Below are 23,528 nucleotides of genomic sequence, written 5' to 3'. Positions count from 1 at the left end.
TACCTGGTATGAAGTTTGTTGGCACACCGTGCACGCGTCAGACAGAAAAAAGGGTCGATGTAAAACACAGACAGAGCTTGGATGCTTCAAGGGATACTCCTTCACCACACCTAGTCCCTGCTAGTTGAGCTAGCTATCCGCCAGTCCATTAGCAAAGTCTCAGCACATGCGCAGTAAACCACAACTTAAATCTCCGTTCGTCAGAGGCGATGTCCACCTCTTTCTGATGTGATTCCAACTCTGCACGGAAACTATCACTACACAGGGTTCGGGTTGAACACCTAATTAGCTTCGTTACACTAATTGAAGAACAGGTCGTACTTGTTAGTTCAGCAGCTCCGGTGTCTTACTCTCCCACCTTTTCTCCCTCTCTCTCTTTCTTTCTCCTCGTGCACGTGCGCACCCAGCATGCTTCATAACATGACGCAAAAATTAATAAAACTTATAAACAAAATACAACTTATTTTTAAATCATTTTTAAAGCATATTTATATTATTTAAACAAAAAAGCATTTAACAAATAATTAATTGTTTTTAATTACTGTTACCTTATACAGGTGTCACGTGACCTTATTGCATCACCTCATTGCTGGCCAATGAATAATAATTTTCACAACATTCATTTGTAAAACTATTTATATGGAACTCAAACAATTTATTTAGCATAAATGCATAAATCTAAAACAAATACCCATAAACTTTATCTGGGTTACACTCTCCCCCTTCTAAATGTCTGTATGTCCTCATAAGACACTAGGAAACATTAACTAAGGATCTTTAGGGGTGCAATGACTATTGTATATATTGTATGTACTACTAATGTATTTGTTGTTTTCCTACTCTGATCCAATCTTAATAACAATACCTCTGTGCACAATAGTTAGAGGCTGATCTTTGGATCTACCTAACTCATAGGTCTAGAAACTATAGGTGCAAACTCTCTCTGTGAAGTTATACAATACTCCAACTCAGAAGATGAATCGGAAGACTCTGATAACTCTGGAGTTTCTGATCTCATATCCCTCTTATTTTGTGTAACTGCTCTGGTTCCAGGTCGGGCTGGCAGATTTTTACCAGGATCAGCAGGGGGCATTCTCACTAGCTGTCCAATGGGAAGATGATGATCTCTGTGTATGGTCTTTGTCCCAGGACTACCATCCTCCCGCTTGACCTTAAACACAGGCAGATTAGGCAGTTTTCCCATAACAACATAGGGTTCCTGCTTCCACTTGCTTTCTAGCTTGTGTTTTCCTCTCAAGCCTAAGTTCCGAAGAAAAACCCTGTCACCAATTTCTAATGCTCGAAAAGTGACTCGTTGGTCGTACAATCGTTTGTTTCTCTGGTGTCTTTTATCTGCAGCATCTGAGGCTAACTTGTAGGCTTGCTTCAAGTTCTCTTTTAGCTTTGCAACATAACGAGAATGACAGGTGGTTTCTATACCATCAGGTGATGTTCCAAAGCACAAGTCCACTGGAAGTCTTGCCTCACGCCCAAACATCAAGTAATAAGGTGAATACCCAGTGGAATCACACTTTGTACTGTTGTATGCATGGACCAAGTAACTCACTTGTTGACTCCAAGTGCGTTTCTTCGTGGCCCAGAGTACCAAGCATTGACAATAAGGTACGATTGAACCTTCGGGCTGTGGGTCTCCTTGTGGATGATAAGGGGTTGTCCGAGACTTACGAATCCCCATCAGTTGCAGGAGTTCCCGTATCAATCGGCTCTCAAAGTCTCTACCTTGATCTGAATGGATCCTGGTAGGAAGTCCATAATGTACAAAGTACTCTTCCATAAGGATCTTTGCCACAACTTGGGCCTTTTGGCTTTTGGTTGGAAAAGCCTGAGCGTACCGTGTAAAATGGTCTGTGACTACAAGTACGTTACCAAACCCTCTGGAGTCTGGCTCCATGGAAAGAAAATCCATGCACACCAGGTCCATAGGCCCATGGCTTATAATCTGGTGTAATGGCGTAGCTTTCTGAGGAGGGTCTTGTAAGAAATGCACTTTCCACAATTTTTATGTACTCTTCGACATCTACAGACATTTTGGCTAGAAGAACCTACTCCTGAGTAGTTCAATGGTCCTTTCCTGCCCAAAGTGCCCTAAATCATCATGCATAGCTCGCATAACCATCTCTCTGAACTTTCTTGGCAAGAGAAGTTGACAGACTTCATCTCCTGATGATCGTTTGCTGAAACGGTACAACAAGCTATCTTTCATTGACAACTTTCCAGTTTCTCTCTTCAGACGTAAGAGCTCTGGGTTGGTGTCTTTGTCATCTGGCCAAGTCCCATGATTTACAGCCTGAATGGCTGGTCCAATAGCATCATCCTCTTCCTGAGCTCTCCTGAGATTCTGCCTAGACAGAAGTTCAAGGGACTTTAACTCCAGGTGTGTCATACAGGCTCGGGACACAATGGGGAGATGCTCCCAACTGAGTAACGTAGACAGGTGAACTCTTAGGAAATGCTGGCTGAGACCCAGGCTGGCAGAGTGTCTTCACACCAGACTGAGGTATTGTTACCCATTCATCTGCTCCATTTACATTTGGCATGTTTCTAGACAATAAGTCGGCATCTATATTGTGTCGGCCTGGTCGATACTGAATGTCAAACTCATATGTCGAGAGGGCAGCTAGCCAGCGATGCCCTACAGCACTAAGCTTTGCTGTGGACAGCACGTATGTAAGGGGGTTGTTATCAGTACGTACTGTAAATCTTGCTCCATACAAGTATTCATGAAACTTGTCCACTACGGCCCACTTGAGCGACAAGAATTCTAACTGATGTACAGGGTAGTTTCTTTCAGATGTGCTCAGCTTTCGGCTAGCAAACGCGACTGGTCGTAAGCCCTCAGCAGACTCTTGATATAGTACAGCGCCTAGTCCTTTTAAGCTGGCATCAACATGTAGGATGTATGGCTTTTGAGGATTTGCAAAGGCCAGTACTGGTGCATGTGTCAAACAGTGGATAATTTGGTGAAATGCGTCGGTATAAGATTGATCCCATCTTGCTCCAAACGGTTCAGACTCTCTCAAGTAAACTCTTGTCACATCCAAGGCTTTTTTCTTACTCTTTTGAGTGGGAGCATAGCCCTTAGTGAGCTCTGTAAGGGGTCTAACAATTGCAGAATAGTTTGCAATAAATCTGCGATAATAGCCGCAAAATCCAAGAAAAGACTGCAATGTCTTGAGGTTTGTTGGCATAGGCCACTGAGTAACGGCGTAAATTTTTTCTGGATCAGGAGCAACCCCTTCTGCAGACACAATATGGCCAAGATATTTTACCTTGGACAAGCAGATCTGACACTTATCTACAGAAAGTTTTAGCCCAACCTCTCCAAGACGGTCAAGGACCTTGAGCAACCTCTCTTCGTGCTCTTCCAGTGTCTTTCCGAAAACAATTAAGTCATCCAGATATACCAGGACTTGTAAGAGGTTCATGTCCCCAACTGCCTTCTCCATTAATCTTTGTAAAGTAGCCGGAGCCCCTGTAATGCCCTGGGGCATACGTTCAAATTGGAAAAACCCTAATGGGCATATGAATGCAGTTTTCTCTTTGTCTTCTTCAGACATTGCTATCTGGTAGTAGCCACTACGTAGATCGAGTACGGAAAACCATTGACTCCCTGACAGTGCATTCAGTGCATCCTCAATGCAGGGTGTAGTATATTGGTCAGGTATGGTCCGGCTATTTAGCAGTCTGTAATCTATGCACATCCTGACAGTCCCATTCTTCTTTCTAACCACTACAATCGGAGATGCATAGGGGCTTCTGGATTCAGCTATGATCCCTGCCTGCAACAGTTCCTGCAGATGCTTTCGCACATCTTCTATGTCAGCAGGAGCCAGCCGACGAGATCTCTGACGAAAGGGACGAGCATCTGAAAGTCGAATTTTATGCTCCACTCCTTTAGCTAATCCCACATCCCATTCATGCATAGAGAAGACATGAGACTTCTGGGCCAGTTTTCTACGCAGTCTATTCTTCCATTGTTCTGAGATTGGAGAGTCGCTAAAGTTCATCAAATTTACATCAAACTCAGATGAAACTGTCTCTCGAGGAGGAATAGTAGTGACTGCATCAGCATGATAAATACATCCTATTACTGCTACGACAGGTATAGCGGTCTCTTTCAAACATTCATTCTTGACCAGTACTCTGAAACTATTGATGTCTAATGCTCCACTGGGCACAACCATAGGGTGAAGAAATACACCTGCAGGAAGATCAGCTTTTGGTGAGGAGTCAACCATCAGGATCTCATGCTCCACATGATTCTTTAACTCAACCTTGCACACTGCATGGGTAGCATCTCCTGGCTGTAAAATCAAAGGGCATGCACCTTGCCATCTGACCTGACCAATCTCTTCATCTCCTTGGGCAGAAGCATTGAACTCATTGTGTGCAGGTACATCTTCCTGTACATTAACAGAAATGCCAAGGGTTTGGGTGACATCAATACCATTTTCCCTACATTGTTTCACTAGCCGTCTGATGTGACTAGCATATGTACCAACAATAACTGGTGTTTGGTCTTCGGCTCTAGAACTGGGACATATGAGAGCAAGAAGTGTTACGACCTGGCTGGTCCCAAGCACCTCCGCTGGATATTCTAAGTCTACCACTACATAACCACGGTAAGGGTAGCTTGTACTAGATTCACTCAAACCCCAAAGTGACAAACCAGGAACAGGCTGTATCGGTGTATCGGACAAGTGTTTTTCATACCAATGCTCAAAAATGATCATCACCTGTGAGCCACTGTCCAGCAGAGCAGTGCAAGGCTTTCCATTTATTCTCAATGGCACTATGCTAGGTGGGCCACCCAGGCCATCAGGAACTCCTGTACCCACTGGCTTTTCAATAGTATTGTTCTTCACTGTGCAATTCAAACCACTAGCGGTGGTTTCACCTGGCTGTTGGCTGTTCTTTGAAACTTTCAAGGCTTGAATGAGCTTTTTAATGACTTTTGACTGATCTTCAGCAGCAAAATGCCCGTTTCCACCACATCGATAACAGAAGTGTTGATCTGAACCCCTGAATGATTTTCTTGGAGAACTGGCCACTGGTTTTGAGGAATTTATGGCTGAAACTGCAGCTTGTGATTCATCAACATTCTGTATGAATTTCCTTTGTAGACGCTTCATTTGTTTTTTCAATGCTAATACTTCACTGTCAGAACTGTTTTCACTAGGTGTAGTCAGGGTAGATTTCTCTACATGGTCTGATCTAACTTGAGCTGGCTTTGACACCACAGCAGCAACTAATGACTTGAGCTCTTTTATCTCAGATTTCAAGTGTTGAAGTTCAGTCTGCTTTACCTCCATCTCCTGTCTGATGCAGGCACTTTGCACAACAGGACTAATCTTTCTCCTTGAGGCTTCATATTCTTCCTCTTCACGTATCTCCTTCAATAATTCGAGAAATGTGGGCGGATTTGCTTTCCTTTCTCTTAATCGGAGATTGACCAACATCAAGTCGGAAGCTATAGCACCGCAATAACTGTTCTAATCTTGTTTTATCAACATATGCAGGAGGAAGACCACCTTATTTAGTGACTGTTCAAGCTTGCTGCTGCAATGAACGAAATGCAAAGTACAAGTCATCTCCTGTCTCTGCTGTACCAAAAGCATGCTCAAGAGCCTCTATACAGTCTTCAGGACTCACATCTGGATTACTAGCTCTCACAGCTTTAACAAGTTCTAGTGCTGGGCCTCTAAGACTTTCCATCAGTCTCCGTTTTTTCTCTTTGAAGGAGCAGTCACATTCCTCCACCATGACACGCGCCTGCTCCAGCCAGTGGTCAAACTGTTCTTCCCCTGCTGGAGTGGGCAACATTCCAGAGAAAAATAGTAGTCGGCGATAGCTGACATGTTCACTTGAGGGCTTAGAGGTCTTATCCAAAAGATCTGACACAGCTCGCAATATCGCCTCTGTTTAGTTAGAGGCAGGCTCTTCTCCAGGAAAGAAAGTGCGAAGATCATCCAAGGTTTTACCTTCAGCCTGCAGTAGTCCTGCTAACTTCTGATTAAACCCTGGCACATCCTTTTGTGTGCACTCATCTGCTCTGATGATAGGCCATGGTTCACCACCAGTATCAGGAACAATTTCGGAAGGAACACTCTCTCCTCTAACCGTTTCTTTACATTCACACAAGACCATATAATTATTGTGCTGCAGGCTAAAAATCCGGCCTCTGACACGAACACGGCCCCAGCTCTTCACCTTCTGAAGCGTATCTTCAACATCACTTACACTCACGTCATCTGGGCTGATAACCATAAGTGCACGAGTTTCATCTAAAGCTTCACCACGGCACCACCCTTTAAGCTCTAAAGCTAGCTCTGCTCGGCTTGCCATGTTGTAATTTATCACTACTTAACACGTTAATTATTCAGAACCCACTCAATAATCCCAGCGGTGCCTCCAATTTATGTAGCGCCCCTAGCGTTACTGGTTATAATGGGGTGGCTAACCTGAGTTCTTTTTAATAAATATCTGAAAATATTAAACCTAATCAATTTGTCTTTACTTTGAGTATGGGTTCTATTTATAATTAAATGTATCAACTAACCGGTACCAAGAAAATGGAATACAATTCTATATTGTAAATATAGACACAACACAACACAATTTAAACAACAATAACAGTTTACTAAAATGGGATGTCAAATAAAATAAGGTGTAAATAACTCTCAAAATCAAGGTCAAAGGTTTTAAATGAAAAATACCAGTAACATTCACTTATGACAAAATGGCCACAAAACAAATAATAAAAGCCGGCAAAAGTAAATGAAAACTTTAATCAGTATACCAGTTGCAGGCCTGTACGTAGCTGGGGTTCGTAGAAACCAAACAAAAGGGCTACTTCACCACGAGGGCAACAAACGGAAAATAGTACCTGGTATGAAGTTTGTTGGCACACCGTGCACGCGTCAGACAGAAAAAAGGGTCGATGTAAAACACAGACAGAGCTTGGATGCTTCAAGGGATACTCCTTCACCACACCTAGTCCCTGCTAGTTGAGCTAGCTATCCACCAGTCCATTAGCAAAGTCTCAGCACATGCGCAGTAAACCACAACTTAAATCTCCGTTCGTCAGAGGCGATGTCCACGTCTTTCTGATGTGTTTCCAACTCTGCACGGAAACTATCACTACACAGGGTTCGGGTTGAACACCTAATTAGCTTCGTTACACTAATTGAAGAACAGGTCGTACTTGTTAGTTCAGCAGCTCCGGTGTCTTACTCTCCCTCCTTTTCTCTCCCTCTCTCTCTTTCTTTCTCCTCGTGCACGTGTGCACCCAGCATGCTTCATAACATGACACATAAATTAATAAAACTCATAAACAAAATACAACTTATTTTTAAATCATTTTTAAAGCATATTTATATTATTTAAACAAAAAAGCATTTAACAAATAATTAATTGTTTTTAATTACTGTTACCTTATACAGGTGTCACGTGACCTTATTGCATCACCTCATTGCTGGCCAATGAATAATAATTTTCACAACATTCATTTGTAAAACTATTTATATGGAACTCAAACAATTTATTTAGCATAAATGCATAAATCTAAAACAAATACCCATAAACTTTATCTGGGTTACACACACATATCTTTCATGTTTATAACCTTAATAAGACATTTACCTGAAGGCATGTGAGGTTCAATATGATTCCTGTCAACTTGACTTTCTGTGCAATTAAAGTCACCACCTAAAGATAGATATTCTTCAGTATTACAGTTTTTGTAACATGGAACCTAGTGAACCCTGAAACAACAATCTTCCCATTGCTGATGTTGGAGCATAAACACATAAAAATCAGAACATATAAAAAAATTGCCATTATTTTTAAAAGTCCTCCTTTTAGAATCTTATCAACTTGATATGAAATCTCCTCTCTTGTTTTTTGTTGACTTAAAGAACAGTTTAATGTCATCTACATCATAATTGCGGCTGAAAAACTCACTCTGTGACAAAATAGTACTTGAGTCAGATAACTCACTATCACTCTCTGTCAATCTGATCAGAGACATCTTCAAGATCTATTTTTTTCAAATGCTAAAAATCACCAACCTTGTCTGACTTCTTCCTTTTCAATGGCACCTTAAACACTGTTTATTCCATCCAGTATCATTAGGCCCACCGTCAGCCTCCCGAACATCCCCATGTCAGTTTCCACAACTCTTTTTTCGCTTGACTTGCCTTTGTCTTTAATCTCTTTTGCTCTCTGGATTTCCTCCTGCACTGAAACCACTATGTTCTCTGCAGTCCCAGCACTATGAGCGCCATCATGGTTGCTCGCCCATGCCACCGATGGACCCACTTCGGCTGCTTCACCGGCCGGTGGCTCACTGCCGTTAGCTGCACCTTCCGTGTTAGCCGTTCCTTGTTAGCTGGGACAGGCTCAGACCAATTAGCCTACCTTACCCCAGCCGTAGCATTTAATGTTCTTGTGGTTATAAACACCACATAGTCAAAATCATCCACTCAGAAATTCAGCGTGAGGTCTAGATCAGCGTCATTGTGTACAATCATGTAAACTGAGAGTCTGAAAGACACAACAGGTTTTAGTAGAGGAGAAACGCCACCAATTGGAATTTTTTTAAACGAGGAGACCACTTTTCCATAGCGAGACAATGCTTGGGTTAATACATTATCACTAATAAACGGCAGTATGTTCGAGAGAGTGACTCTTTTTTACGGTAATGAAAGTGGTAAAATGGGGTGAGAAGGCCATCAAGTATAATACCTCTCTGAACTCACTCGCCTTCTCTAGTGTAGTTATAAAGATAACAATAGCACTATTCTTCCTTGAGGCAGATACTACGTTCTTATTTCCCACAACTTCACCCACAGCTAAGCAACAGCTCTCCACACTCACTTAAGACGCCACTTTTACACCGTGACGACGCGTGAGCTCAAGATCCTCTCACCTACATCCACCATGCCTTCCCTAAAAATTCTGGATCTGATAAGAATCTTATAAAGCAGTATTATGTCTTGGTCTTGAGATTTGTTTATCATGTTTTTCCTTGATTCATAAATCGCTCTTTTCGCTGGACCACTTATAAAGTTAATAAACTGCCATTTGTATCTTTGATTACGGTTATATCCAGCACCCAGGAGAAAAACATTAGGTGTTAAATTCTTTCCAAAACTTAAAAATGTGTTCCAGCAGGACAAACAGTGGCTTTAGACTGATACAATCTAAAAACATTAAGAAAATCGTCTCTCTAAGACACAAACACATCAATCAGTAACATAAGGATTAATAACAGAAACATGAGCTTTAACAGCAGTGGCTCCTTTTAAAATTCTCCATTGTAAGTTGATTTTTAGTCAATGGTGGTTCATAAATAACCTTCCAGATCAGTTTAACTCCTTAACATCTCCCAGTTTGAGTTTCTCTTTCCAAATATTATCAGTTTTATCACATAGTATTGTTCTATACATTATTTTGACAAAACATTTATACAATAATTTTCCTTTGAGTTCATCCAAATTCAAATCCTGCAATCCATCAAGTTTCAGCAACAAAAAACAGACTTATCTTTTAAATCAGGTATCCAATGTTTAGGAAAAGGATCTGTCGAATCTGGAGTTAGATTTCCTTCTTTATATCTTTTTAGAAGTAACTGCTCTTCAGCTGTTAGTCTCTTCATCCACGATTGTTAAAGTATGATTTTTTTACCTTTGACCCGGGCAGGGATGCCACAGCAGTTATGCCCTTTAATCCAGGATCAGTCACATTTACTATATGTCCCAACTTTACAGTCTTTTTACAGTTTTACACAGTCCCTGGGAAAGGTTTAACACTTGATCTGTAATGTCCGGCTTCTTTAACTAGGGGTTCCTCCAGTAGCCAGAACAAAGAATCTGTGTTTTGTGATCTTCTCATTTTAAAAGAGCCCCAAGTTTTAAATAGTCGTTAATAGAAGTTGGGTAATCCATCCAGGTGTATTTTATCCTGATCCATGAAGAACAGAGACATGTCTAAGCCAAAGCAGTCAGTTTTTTGAAGAATAGTTTTTGCATCATTCCTTCATATCAAGTCCTCAGAGCCTTTTAAATGTTTTAGAATAAACTGTAATCTGAAAGTAGCATGTCTGCTTACCAGAGATACCAGGCCTCATCCACCTTCTTCCACTTGCAAAAAAAAGCACACTTTAGATACCCAGTGCATTTTAGCCCAAAAGAAATCCACCAGTTCTGCTTGTAAACGTGGTAACAACCCTGAAGGAGGCTCCACGCAAGAAAGCCTATGGCACAGGGATGAAGCTTTTAGATTGTTAATAATTAACACTCTCCCACTATAGGGGAACTGGGAGTGAATCCAGTGAATCTGCCCTCCATTCTTTCTATTATTTCATACAAATGTTTTTGTTGTACAGTGCCATCCCCAAGATATATTAAACACCACCCTCTCACAAAAATTAACCCACCTGTTAAAGATGGAGTCCATTTATCCATTTACCACTAATTACAGCATCACTTTCACCCCAATTTACTCGGGCAGCAGAAATGTTACCAAATTCACTACCAGAGGACACCAGATTATTAACATCCTCTTGTCCATTAACAAAAACCATATCATCTGCATAGGCTGAAACTTGATGTTTAACAAGATGATGTCTAAGATGATTATACACGTCTAAAATGTCCCTAACAGGACAGATGTTATCCATAATAGATCTGCCAGGCACACAATAAGTCTGATCTGGGTGGAAAATTTGCCTCATTACATTTTTTTATCTACTGGCCAGAGATTTAGAGGGGATTTTCAAATCAGATCAAAGTAGACTCACTGGTCACCAGTTCTTTATCTCCTGTAGGTTGCCTTATTTGGGCAGCAAAGTAACCCCAGCCCTCCTGCAGCTCAGAAGGAATGAACCCTCAGCCAGGCTCTCATTAATGACGGCCACGAGATCTTCCCCCAGCACTCCCCAAAAGGCATTAGCTTTAGCAAGGTTCCCCAGTCTGGGTATCACTTGTAACAAGGCCAGTTGTGACATCTCGTCTAATCCCAGCCAAGTATTCTTGCTTAATTATCTGCACTCATTAGAACATATGTTTCCAAGAAAGACAGAAAAACCACATAATTGAAGATAAAGAGTAACTTAATGGTTTCAAAAACATAATTATTTCTGTTTAACTTTGGAAACAAATTTCCTCAATTTATACATCTCCTGTGCAGTAAATAGTTTTTCATCTTTACTCCTAATTACTTTAATTACTGAGTTAATAAATGATTTTTGATCAGGAAAGAAGTCCACCACCTAAACATTCTTCATATTCTTAGTTTTCTGCAGAAAAACTCTCACTTTCTCAAACATGTACACATTCTTCTATTTATTAGAGCTCACAGCCTCACCATCACAATCTTCCTGTGTGCTGTAGTCAAAGTCATCATTTCTGCGCTTCGCCTCGGCATTAATGGGTGCAGTCTGCGCCGCATCAGTGCCGTTTCCGTTCTCTTCCTGATCTGCACTGCGTGCATGGTACAATCGCGCTTGATGTGAACCTCCTTTCCACATTCAAAGCACTTCATTGTATCAGAGGATACAAACACAACATAATCAAAACCTTTTAGTCGAAATTTAAAAGCCAATCCATCAACTCCATCGTCGAAGTAGGGAGTTCATTTTTCCATTCACACCAGACTTTCACTAGATTTGTGTGCAACATAGGGTCATCACAACCTCTTTGTTTGTTCCACAACTGCTGAATTAGAATTTAAGCATGGGTGGTGAGGAAAAGGATAAATCGCAGGGGATCATACTGTCTTGCTACTATCTTATAGATGTGCCGCATAGTGGGTGTGGTTTTTGGTGTTGGGCGGTGTTTGTAACCGAGTATATCTGAGTTATAGTTCCATCTCAGTCCAAGAGTGGATTCTTGGGGATCGGTCATGTGATAACCAAAGCTCATTGCTATCTGAATGGGCCTCTTTAGGAAGATGATTAATGACATTTGGGATGTTACAGGCCCACTGTCTAATCTCAAATCCACCACTAGAGAGAAGGCCACATAACCCATCCACTACCTGCTTGGCATCGACTGCGGTCATTATGCTTTTAAGGCAGTTGTCTATGCAAAAATTCCTTTCAACTGTTGATCTGAAAGTGTCATTAGTTTGTGTGTTGTCGAGAACATGACTTTGCAAGGCATAGATGGTACAACAGGGGCTACAAGTTGTGCCAAAGGGTAGCACTTGCTACTCATAAGTACTGGGAAGGTTATTGGTTTAAAGGTCGTGGCATACAAAGCGAAGGAGAGGTCTGTCTTCAGGCAGTAGGGGGACCTGATGAAACATACCCTTAATATCTCCACTTACTGCTACGGAATGTTCCCTAAAATTCTCTAGTTTCTTAAACTCTTCATTATATGCAACTGCTTTTGCAGGATCCTTCGCCAACCGCCACTCTATGCTTCTTAAGTTAGGCATAACGGAGTCCTTAGAGGTACAGAGTTGTGGCATATTAGCTTTCCTTAAAAGGGGAGTTGTGTAGCGATTCACTCCTTCTACCATCACCCTGGTTGTTCTGGTTTGTAGTAAATCTATTGCCACTTGATCCTGCTTTGATCGTGTGACTAATTTCTCATTTCTGTGTGGAATAGTATCACCTTGCCAGAGTCTCTCTACATTCCGGGATTGCATTTGAGGAGCAATAGAGATTTGTAAACATTATTAAGTCTGTAGCTGTTGCTGCAGAAAGGGTGTTGGGCCTAGTAATGTCCAGCTAAGTCTAGTTCTGATAGCTGCTATACCTCCAGTGGGCCCTAGGCATACAGGCTAAACGGGTGTTATAAGGTGAGGATGGTCTGCTCCTATCAAAAGGAGGGATTGTACTTTATCAGTGGGCTGTAAAGGAATGTCATTTAGGTGTAGGTATCTCTGCTGGAGTGTTGCAATGGGATAAGTGTGCTCAGCCAAACCTAAGTGCTCAGAGATAAAGGCATTCTGGATCCAGTAACTCTGTTGGGGCTGCGATATACAGCATACTCTAAAGGAAACTGCTGCCCCATTGAGTTTCTTGATATCTTGTTGAATAGTTCTTAATGTTAAATCTTCCTTCTGTCCTTGTAGCCCTAGTTTCTTAACTGCAGCTGAAAGTCCTTCGGATCCGTCATCGAGTACTGCAAAAGTGTTCAGGGCTCGATTGTTGTGTTGTAATACAACGGAATCACTTTCAGCAGAACACGCTTGGAACCTTCTGGCCTGTCTAGATACAGGGTTTTGTTCGTGGAACTCACTAGACAGGTACTCTCCTTTGAGGTTGGCTATTAACCTCATGAAGGATTTGAAGATGTTTCCACTGCACAGACGACAGGGCTTTTTTAGGGTACAATCTTTAGCTAAGTGTGATCGTCCACATTTCTAACAACGCTTGTCCTTGTTCCACTTGATCATCTGATTTGTACTGAACGCCTGGAAAGTGGGACACTGGCTTAAATAATGTTTGGTACTGTGACAGTAGGGCACAGAGGTCTGCTCTGTTCAGATACCCATGCTGGCTCGGACTGATGCAAGGCGTCAGCTCCCGAGTAACTGCTTCTGGGGTCGGTCAGCCCCATGCAGGACAGAAGCGGTTTATGCTTTCCCACTGGGTCTGGTTTGGGCCGCACCATCTTACTTCTCTGATGTTTTCTCTGATTCGAGTTCTCAGACTCTTGACACCGGGATTCGAGCTTGAGCCACTCTGCCAGATCCGGTAGAGTGTAGTCGGTATCTGTCAGTAAGGGTAGTCATAGTGTCTGTGTATGGCCGAGAGGATTTCAGGAATAAATCTGCTATTAGGCGAGCCTCTGTAAACTTGAGGTGTCCTAGGAGAACCTGATACTTGAAGAGCTCAGTTGCATCGGGAGGGAGGATGTTACCAAGGGCTAACTTTAGATGAGTGAATTTGCTAGGGTCTGGACTGGTGAAATTTGGAATTGTTGGATGCGGGCCCTTATAGGATGTGTCAGGAGATAGAGTATTCTGAAGCCGCCCCATCAGGGAAGATTATTGTAGATTATGATCGGCATCATGTCGTGGGCTTGTCCTGCATGCATCAGTTTCTGACTTTAAGGGATCTTTCTAGGTGGCACTTGGGTTCTGCAGGGTGTAGGCCTCCGAATATAGGGCACTGGCTCTGGCAAGACTGCCGCAAGTGGTTTATAGATAGTTCCGGGCAATGGGACTGGAGTCTCTATGACCCACTGTGGTCGAGGAGCTAGCTGAGCTGTCTGCGAATTTGCTGTTAAATTCTGCATATACATATAAAAGATTTTAAATTGTTGGAATTCCTCAAGAAAGGCCACTTGATTTTCATACAGTTGCCTAACTATCTTCTCCAGGTCTTGAAGCTTTGACTTATGCCTAATAGATGAATATCCGAATGCAGAGCGCTAGTAGCTCCAGCAGTTGCGTCGATCAGCATGTGAACTAAAAGGAAGGAAATCACTATAATCGAGGTGTAACTAGGGTTAGGGTCAGGGTTGTGTCTTACTGTGTTTATTCTTCTTGTTCACGTGAACGCTGTGTAGAGTATTTTACCTCATAGTCTTTAAGGTGGGATGGGGACTGAGCTCTGTGTTCACAGGAAGGTGGCCCTGACATCCTACTTCTGTGGTAAGCACACTTATCCGGCTCGACAGACCAATGTTAGGAAGTTTTCCTATCTAGCTCGAAGGACCATATAAGGATTTTCTCTATCTGGTGTGCGCTGATCATGGGATTATACTCGCCCCAGCGTGTCAATAAAAACACAGTACAGGATTCAGAACACAACTTTACTGGATATCGAATTGATCGTATATGACGTGATTCTTGCTGTCTTCTGTTAGCTGCTGATCGGTAGGTTGCATGATGCAGAATGCATGCTGAAAGGCAACTGCTGAGTGACTGCAAAATGGTCAGTGATGAGTGAAGACTGCTGCTTAGTGTTCTGGCCTTTTTTACTCTTGATGGAGAACGGTGCACTGTGATGTCATAGGTAACTTGCCATACTTGGTAAACTGTATGTCTGCCTCTGTCAAGTCAAGTCAAGTCAAGTCAAGTGGCTTTTATTGTCATTTTTACTATACACAGTGGTACACAGTACACAGTAAAAACGAAACAACGTTCCTCCGGAACCCTGGTGCTACACAAAAACAACAAAACAACATAAAGTGCATCGAGTGCAGCCTGGTGCAAACAGTGCAAACAAAAGAACAGTACAGACAGACAGAGTGCAGACAGACAACACAAGACAAGACAAAAGACAAAAACCAAGTATAGCGCCGACTAGTAAACCTACTGTATACTTACATATACAGTACTGTGTGAGGTGAATGTAAAAACTATACCCAGGAGAAAATACAAACAGAAAGAGCAATGTAGTGCAAAAAAACAGCAGCAAGGAGGTGCAAAGACAGCATGTAAACATTATACTGTAGTATAAAAGGTGCAAAACAGCATGTAAACATTGTACTGAATATAAACATTGTACTGAATATAGTATAAATAATAATAAATATATAAATGGTGATGGAGTGGATCGAGATGAGTGATGAATGTGTTTAGTCCAGGTTGTACAGTTCAGTTCAGTAACAGTAACACACAGTGAGTGTGTGTGTGTGTGTGTGTGAGTGTGTGTGTGTGAGTGTGTGTGAGTTCTGTTCAGTTCTGTGTGTTGAGAAGCCTGATGGCTTGTGGGAAGAAACTGTTACACAGTCTTGTTGTGACGGCCCGAATGCTTCGGAACCGTTTTCCTGATGGTAGGAGGGTGAAGTATGTGTGACGGGTGTGTGTGATCGTCCACAATGCTGTGTGCTTTGCGGATGCAGCGTGTGGTGTAAATGTCCATGATAGAGGGAGAGACTCGATGATCTTCTCAGCTGTCCTCACTATCCTCTGTAGGGTCTTGCGATCCGAGACGGTGCAATTCCCAAACCAGGCAGTGATGCAGCTGCTCAGGATGCTCTCAATGGTCCCTCTGTAGAACATGGACAGGATGGGGAGGGAGGTGGGCTTTCCTCAGCCTTCTCAGAAAGTATAGACGCTGCTGGGCTTTCTTGGTGATGGAGCTGGTGTTAAGTGACCAGGTGAGGTTGTCCGCCAGATGAACACCAAGGAATTTGGTGCTCTTGACGATCTCCACAGAGGATCCATCGATAATCAGTGGAGATTGGTCGCTCTGTGCTCTCCTGAAGTCCACAACCATCTCTTTCGTTTTGTCCACGTTCAGAGACAGGTTGTTTGCTCCACACCAGGCAGTTAACCGTTGCACCTCCTCTCTATATGCTGACTCATCGTTCCTGCTGATTAGACCCACCACGGTCGTGTCATCAGCGAACTTGATGATATGATTTGAGCTGTGCGTTGGTGCACAGTCGTGAGTCAGCAGAGTGAACAGCAGTGGACTGAGCACACAGCCTTGAGGGGCTCCAGTGCTCAGTGTGGTGGTGCTGGAGATGCTGTTCCCGATCCGGACTGCCTGAGGTCTCCCAGTCAGGAAATCCAGGATCCAGTTGCAGAGAGGTGTTCAGGCCCAGAAGGTTCAGCTTCTCGATCAGGTGCTGAGGAATGATTGTGTTGAATGCTGAGCTGAAATCAATGAACAGCATTCGTACATATGAGTCCTTGTTATCCAGGTGGGTGAGGGCCAGATGAAGGGTTGTGGAGATGGCATCGTCCGTGGAACGGTTTGGACGATCATAAACTCCAGTGGGCCCTAGGCATACAGGCTAAGCAGGTGTTATAAGGTGAGGATGGTCTGCTCCTATCTAAAGGAGGGATTGTACTTTATCAGTGGGCTGTAAAGGAATGTCATTTAGGTGTAGGTATCTCTGCTGGAGTGTTGCAATGGGATAAGTGTGCTCAGCCAAACCTAAGTGCTCAGAGATAAAGGCATTCTGGATCCAGTAACTCTGTTGGGGCTGCGATATACAGCATACTCTAAAGGAAACTGCTGCCCCATTGAGTTTCTTGATATCTTGTTGAATAGTTCTTAATGTTAAATCTTCCTTCTGTCCTTGTAGCCCTAGTTTCTTAACTGCAGCTGAAAGTCCTTTCGGATCCGTCATCGAGTACTGCAAAAGTGTTCAGGGCTCGATTGTTGTGTTGTAATACAACGGGAATCACTTTCAGCAGAACACGCTTGGAACCTGGCCTGTCTAGATACAGGGTTTTGTTCATAGAACTCACTAGACAGGTACTCTCCCTTTGAGGTTGGCTATTAACCTCATAAGAGATTTGAAGATGTTTTCCACTGCACAGACGACAGGGCTTTTTTAGGGTACAATCTTTAGCTAAGTGTGATCGTCCACATTTCTAACAACGCTTGTCCTTGTTCCACTTGATCATCTGATTTGTACTGAACGCCTGGAAAGTGGGACACTGGCTTAAATAATGTTTGGTACTGTGACAGTAGGGCACAGAGGTCTGCTCTGTTCAGATACCCATGCTGGCTCGGACTGATGCAAGGGCGTCAGCTCCCGAGTAACTGCTTCTGGGGGTCGGTCAGCCCCATGCAGGACAGAAGCGAGTTTATGCTTTCCCACTGGGTCTGGTTTGGGCCGCACCATCTTACTTCTCTGATGTTTTCTCTGATTCGAGTTCTCAGACTCTTGACACCGGGATTCGAGCTTGAGCCACTCTGCCAGATCCGGTAGAGTGTAGTCGGTATCTGTCAGTAAGGGTAGTCATAGTGTCTGTGTATGGCCGAGAGGATTTCAGGAATAAATCTGCTATTAGGCGAGCCTCTGTAAACTTGAGGTGTCCTAGGAGAACCTGATACTTGAAGAGCTCAGTTGCATCGGGAGGGAGGATGTTACCAAGGGCTAACTTTAGATGAGTGAATTTGCTAGGGTCTGGACTGGTGAAATTTGGAATTGTTGGATGCGGGCCCTTATAGGATGTGTCAGGAGATAGAGTATTCTGAAGCCGCCCCATCAGGGAAGATTATTGTAGATTATGATCGGCATCATGTCGTGGGCTTGTCCTGCATGCATCAGTTTCTGACTTTAAGGGGATCTTTCTAGGTGGCACTTGGGTTCTGCAGGGTGTAGGCCTCCGAATATAGGGCACTGGCTCTGGCAAGACTGCCGCAAGTGGTTTATAGATAGTTCCGGGCAATGGGACTGGAGTCTCTATGACCCACTGTGGTCGAGGAGCTAGCTGAGCTGTCTGCGAATTTGCTGTTAAATTCTGCATATACATATAAAAGATTTTAAATTGTTGGAATTCCTCAAGAAAGGCCACTTGATTTTCATACAGTTGCCTAACTATCTTCTCCAGGTCTTGAAGCTTTGACTTATGCCTAATAGATGAATATCCGAATGCAGAGCGCTAGTAGCTCCAGCAGTTGCGTCGATCAGCATGTGAACTAAAAGGAAGGAAATCACTATAATCGAGGTGTAACTAGGGTTAGGGTCAGGGTTGTGTCTTACTGTGTTTATTCTTCTTGTTCACGTGAACGCTGTGTAGAGTATTTTACCTCATAGTCTTTAAGGTGGGATGGGGACTGAGCTCTGTGTTCACAGGAAGGTGGCCCTGACATCCTACTTCTGTGGTAAGCACACTTATCCGGCTCGACAGACCAATGTTAGGAAGTTTTCCTATCTAGCTCGAAGGACCATATAAGGATTTTCTCTATCTGGTGTGCGCTGATCATGGGATTATACTCGCCCCAGCGTGTCAATAAAAACACAGTACAGGATTCAGAACACAACTTTACTGGATATCGAATTGATCGTATATGACGTGATTCTTGCTGTCTTCTGTTAGCTGCTGATCGGTAGGTTGCATGATGCAGAATGCATGCTGAAAGGCAACTGCTGAGTGACTGCAAAATGGTCAGTGATGAGTGAAGACTGCTGCTTAGTGTTCTGGCCTTTTTTACTCTTGATGGAGAACGGTGCACTGTGATGTCATAGGTAACTTGCCATACTTGGTAAACTGTATGTCTGCCTCTGGTGGTAAAGCGTGGAAATACAACTGAATGGGAATCTTTTCTTACAACTATGTTGTAAAGACTTTTGTCCTTTTACTCTCCCTTTCGTTTCCAGTTGCAGTTTCTTGCTGTGGTACCGTTTTAAATGGCACATCATGTTTGTAGTTTGACGTTGTGTATGTCAGCGTCTTTTACAGTGTTTACAATAGTTTGTGTTTTTTCTGTATATTTTTAACCATCCTGTCGAATGACTGAAAAAAGAAAATGCTGCCAGACATAAGACATAGAAGAGGACAGGGCATCCCCTATTTCAGCTTCAGCTGCACTCATTTTACCCTGCTACTGGTTATTTCCAGCGATTTCTTTGAATGCGACGTTGTGCATAGCTCTTGTGTCTTGTGTTTGTTGTAGAAAGATGAAGACGGATCGGAGTGTAGTATTTATTGTAGAAAGGTGAAGACGGATCAGAGTGTAGTGTTTGTTGTAGAAAGGTGAAGACGGATCAGAGTGTAGTGTTTGTTGTAGAAAGGTGAAGACGGATCAGAGTGTAGTGTTTGGTGTAGAAAGGTGAAGACGGATCAGAGTGTAGTGTTTGTTGTAGAAAGGTGAAGACGGATCAGAGTGTAGTGTTTGGTGTAGAAAGGTGAAGACGGATCAGAGTGCAGTGTTTGGTGTAGAAAGGTGAAGACGGATCAGAGTGCAGTGTTTGTTGTAGAAAGGTGAAGACGGATCAGAGTGCAGTGTTTGATGTAGAAAGGTGAAGACGGATCAGAGTGTAGTGTTTGATGTAGAAAGGTGAAGACGGATCAGAGTGTAGTGTTTGGTGTAGAAAGGTGAAGACGGATCAGAGTGTAGTGTTTGGTGTAGAAAGGTGAAGACGGATCAGAGTGCAGTGTTTGTTGTAGAAAGGTGAAGACGGATCAGAGTGCAGTGTTTGATGTAGAAAGGTGAAGACGGATCAGAGTGTAGTGTTTGATGTAGAAAGGTGAAGACGGTTTGGATGCTGCTCGCTCTCATGTGTGTGTTCTGTACATGAACTAATGGTTGTAATAAATAGTAGCTGAGAGATTGTGAAGTGCAGAAAGACGTCCCTGCTCCTGTAAATGTCCTGATGTGGTGTTCTGTCCTCTGATTTCTGTGTGGGACACAAACACACTCACATTTCTGTTCCATGGGAAAGAGGAAGTGGGTTATGGTTGTGTGTGTTTGAGATCAGACTTCTGATATTTCATCTTTTCTTTTCCAGTCTGTATGAGTGTAATCTGACAGAGGAAAGCTGTAGAACTCTGTCCTCAGTTCTCAGCTCAAACTCCTCCAGACTGAGAGAACTGAACCTGAGTAACAATAACCTGCAGGATTCAGGAGTGACGCTGCTCTCTGCTGGACTGGAGACTCCACACTGTAGACTGGAGAAACTGAGGTACACATATACACACACACACACAAACACACAGGGAACTGTACACTGGCCATACTAGGTACACACCGGGTGCTAAAACTCAGTGTGTTAAATGGAAGAAGGTTTTTTATCTTGCAGGATGAGTGAGTGCAGGATTACAGATGAAGGATGTTCTGCTCTGGCTTCAGCTCTGAGGGTAAATTCATCATCACACCTCAGAGAACTGAATCTGAACAGGAATAAAGCAGGAGAATCAGGAGTGAAGCTGCTCAGTGATCTACTGAAGGATCCACACTGCAACCTGAAGAAACTATAGTGAGTTACTTACTTTTAACACACACACACACACACACACACACATCTTAACTCTCTCTTTCTCTCTCTCTCTCTCTCTCTCTCTGCGCATGCGTGGGGCAAGGGTGAGCATGGCGTGTAGATAGCGAGAGCAGTTGGGGTGTTGGCAATTTTTTTCCTTATCATCTAGGAAATATTTTGTGTGTGTGTGAGTGAGTGTAAGTGTTCAGCGTGGCGTCTCCGAGCACGAGGCTCTGTGAGAGTTTGACTTGCTGGCACGGTGTGCGGGCGAGTGTAGAGGAGAGTGTGCGTGTGTGTGTGTGGACACCATTAGATATGACATAGCCACTCGTATATCTATTGGTGTACATTCCACTCACCTTTCAATGTTTTTAAACCCGGACCCATGCTGGCAGAACGAGATCCTAAGGAAGAACAAAGGACACAACCTGTACCGGCGCACATGGTGGTTCTAGGAGCCTGTGGCAGGGACTAAGAAAAATTCATGGACTATAGAACACCATCTTCTATAATGGGAAATGCGGTCGGTTTTATGTCAGACGAACTAAATATCTTTTACGAGGCTGCAGCTAACCGCGCTAGCGGCACAAACAGCATGCATGCTGAGAGAGCTGGAGAGGTCAACACATTCACTGTCTTGGAGCATGACGTGATTCAAGAGAGTAAATACCAGGAACACAGCAGGATTAGATGGCATCACAGGTCGGGTTCTGAAAGCCTGCATTAACCGGCTAGCACTGGTGTTAAATTAGATATTCAACCTCTCACTGGAACAGTCTGTTGTCCCCTCATGCTTCAAACAGTCCACCATTGTTCCTGTCCCGAAGAAGCCCCAGCCCGCCTCCCTCAACGACTACTGCCCTGTAGCCCAGACCTCAGTAGTGATGAAGTGCTTTGAGAGACTGGTCAGAGACTTCATCACTGCATCACTACCAGACACACTGGACCCACTACAGTTTGCCAACCGCCAGAACCGTCCTACTGAGGACGCCATCACAAATCATCTACACACAACGATGAGCCACCTAGACTACAGAAAAGGGAATCATACAAAGATGCTGTTTGTGGACTACATTTCAGCGTTTAACACCATTCCCTCCACGCTTACCTATAAGTTGGAGGTCCTGGGTCTCAGTCTGCTGCCGTGTCAGTGTATCTCCAACTTCCTGACAGACCACAAGCCATATGGGTGGGCAAACACACCTCATCCACCCTCACCCTCAGCAATGGAGCTCCCCAGGGTTCTGAGCCCCCTGCTGTACTCACTGTACACATATAACATTATAACTGGCCACTTCCAACTCCACTACAATCATCAAGTTTGCTGATGACTTTGTTGTGGTGGGCCTGATCTCCAACAACGATGAGACGGCCTACCTACAGGAGGTTAAAAACCTGGAGAGATGGTGCCAGGAGAACAACATTCTCCTGAACATCAGCAAGACTAAGGAGTTAATAGTGGATTTCAGCACGAAGCATACCAACTGCTAAACATCAACGGGACCCCAGTGGAGAGAGTGGACAGTTTCCATTACTTAGGTGTTACACAGAACCTGTCTTGGTCCTGTTACCTCAACATCCTGGTGAAGTATGCCCGGCAGCGTCTGTACCATCTGAGATGCTTAAGGGATTTTAAACTTCCCTCTAAGGTGCTAAAGACTTTCTACATCTGCACTATTGAGAGCGTTCTGACGGGTAGCATCACTTCCTGGTTCGGGAACAGCACCATGCAGGACAGACGAGCCCTCCAGAGAGTGGTGCAGTCAGCTGAATGTACCATCCACACCTCCCTAGGTAGCTCCCTAACCTACAGGACATCTATAGCACGCTGTGCCGGACCAGAGCTAGGAAGATTGTGAAGGACCTCAGCATCCCAACAATGGACTCTTTTTTTCGTTGCATTCAGGAAAGTGCTTCCGCTCTTTGAAAGCGAACACAGAGAGAATGAGGAGGAGCTTCTTCCCGCAGGCCATTCAGAGTTTAAACCAGGAAACACCCAGGATCTAGAACTGATCCAATCTCTCCATCGTCACACTTGTTATGCACAATTTTTTTGCACTTTGACACTTTAATCTCTGGACTGCCACATTAACTCTGGACTTGCACAGCACAATCCACAATGTCACAATGTCATACGCATCATTGTATATACACATTTCACATATATCTGTATATACTTTATTTATATCTTTATATATTTTATATAGTTTATAATTTTTATTTATCTACCTTTCTTTGTTCTTGGTTTATTTTCCCTATTTTTATTCCCTCATGCTGGACCATCGTATAAAGCATTTCACTGCATGTCGTACACTGTATGTATGTGTATGTGACAAATACAATTTTATTTGATTTGATTTGATTTAATTCGTCAAACTTTGGACATCGCCAGGCTATTGGGCTTAAAGACTGGTCTGATTTTCCTAGACCAGGAAAAGGCTTTCGACTGGGTTGAGCATGAATACCTGTGGACTCTTTTGGACTCTTTTCTCTGAAACGCTTCCGCTCCCTGAAAGCGAACACAGAGAGAAAGATAGATAGATAGATAGATAGATAGATAGATAGATAGATAGATAGATAGATAGATAGATAGATAGATAGAAGTATATACAGTGAATACATATAAAGGCTATTACAGTGCAGAGATGTGTGGCATTCAGGAGTACAGTAAATAAATATAAAGGCATACAGTGAATAAATGTAAAGGTTCAGAAATGGTTCTGAGGCTATGGCATTGAAGAGTAATGTGCAGAAGTGAAAGGTTACAAAATCACAAGATTATGGCATTTAAGGAGTAAGCAAGCTGAATAAACAGTCTACTATATATAAAAAAAAATGTATATATAAATATATATACACATGTTATATACACAAATGAAT

At 43.1% G+C, this 23,528-nt stretch overlaps 1 protein-coding gene across 1 annotated transcript in view; it reads left to right on the top strand.

The window, feature by feature from the left end:
* Window positions 1–23,528, top strand: part of LOC124376661 (NACHT, LRR and PYD domains-containing protein 3-like) — a 65,853-nt gene that overhangs the window by 26,926 nt on the left and 15,399 nt on the right. The window contains 2 exon segments of the mRNA XM_046835856.1: window positions 20,181–20,354; window positions 20,472–20,648. Of these exon segments, the coding sequence (XP_046691812.1) occupies window positions 20,181–20,354; window positions 20,472–20,648 (351 nt within the window).

The sequence above is a fragment of the Silurus meridionalis genome, chromosome 23, assembly GCF_014805685.1.
Source record: "Silurus meridionalis isolate SWU-2019-XX chromosome 23, ASM1480568v1, whole genome shotgun sequence".
NCBI classification, from domain to species: domain Eukaryota; kingdom Metazoa; phylum Chordata; class Actinopteri; order Siluriformes; family Siluridae; genus Silurus; species Silurus meridionalis.
The sequence above is the reverse complement of the archived record's forward strand: the minus strand, read 5'-3'. Positions and strand labels throughout refer to the sequence as shown.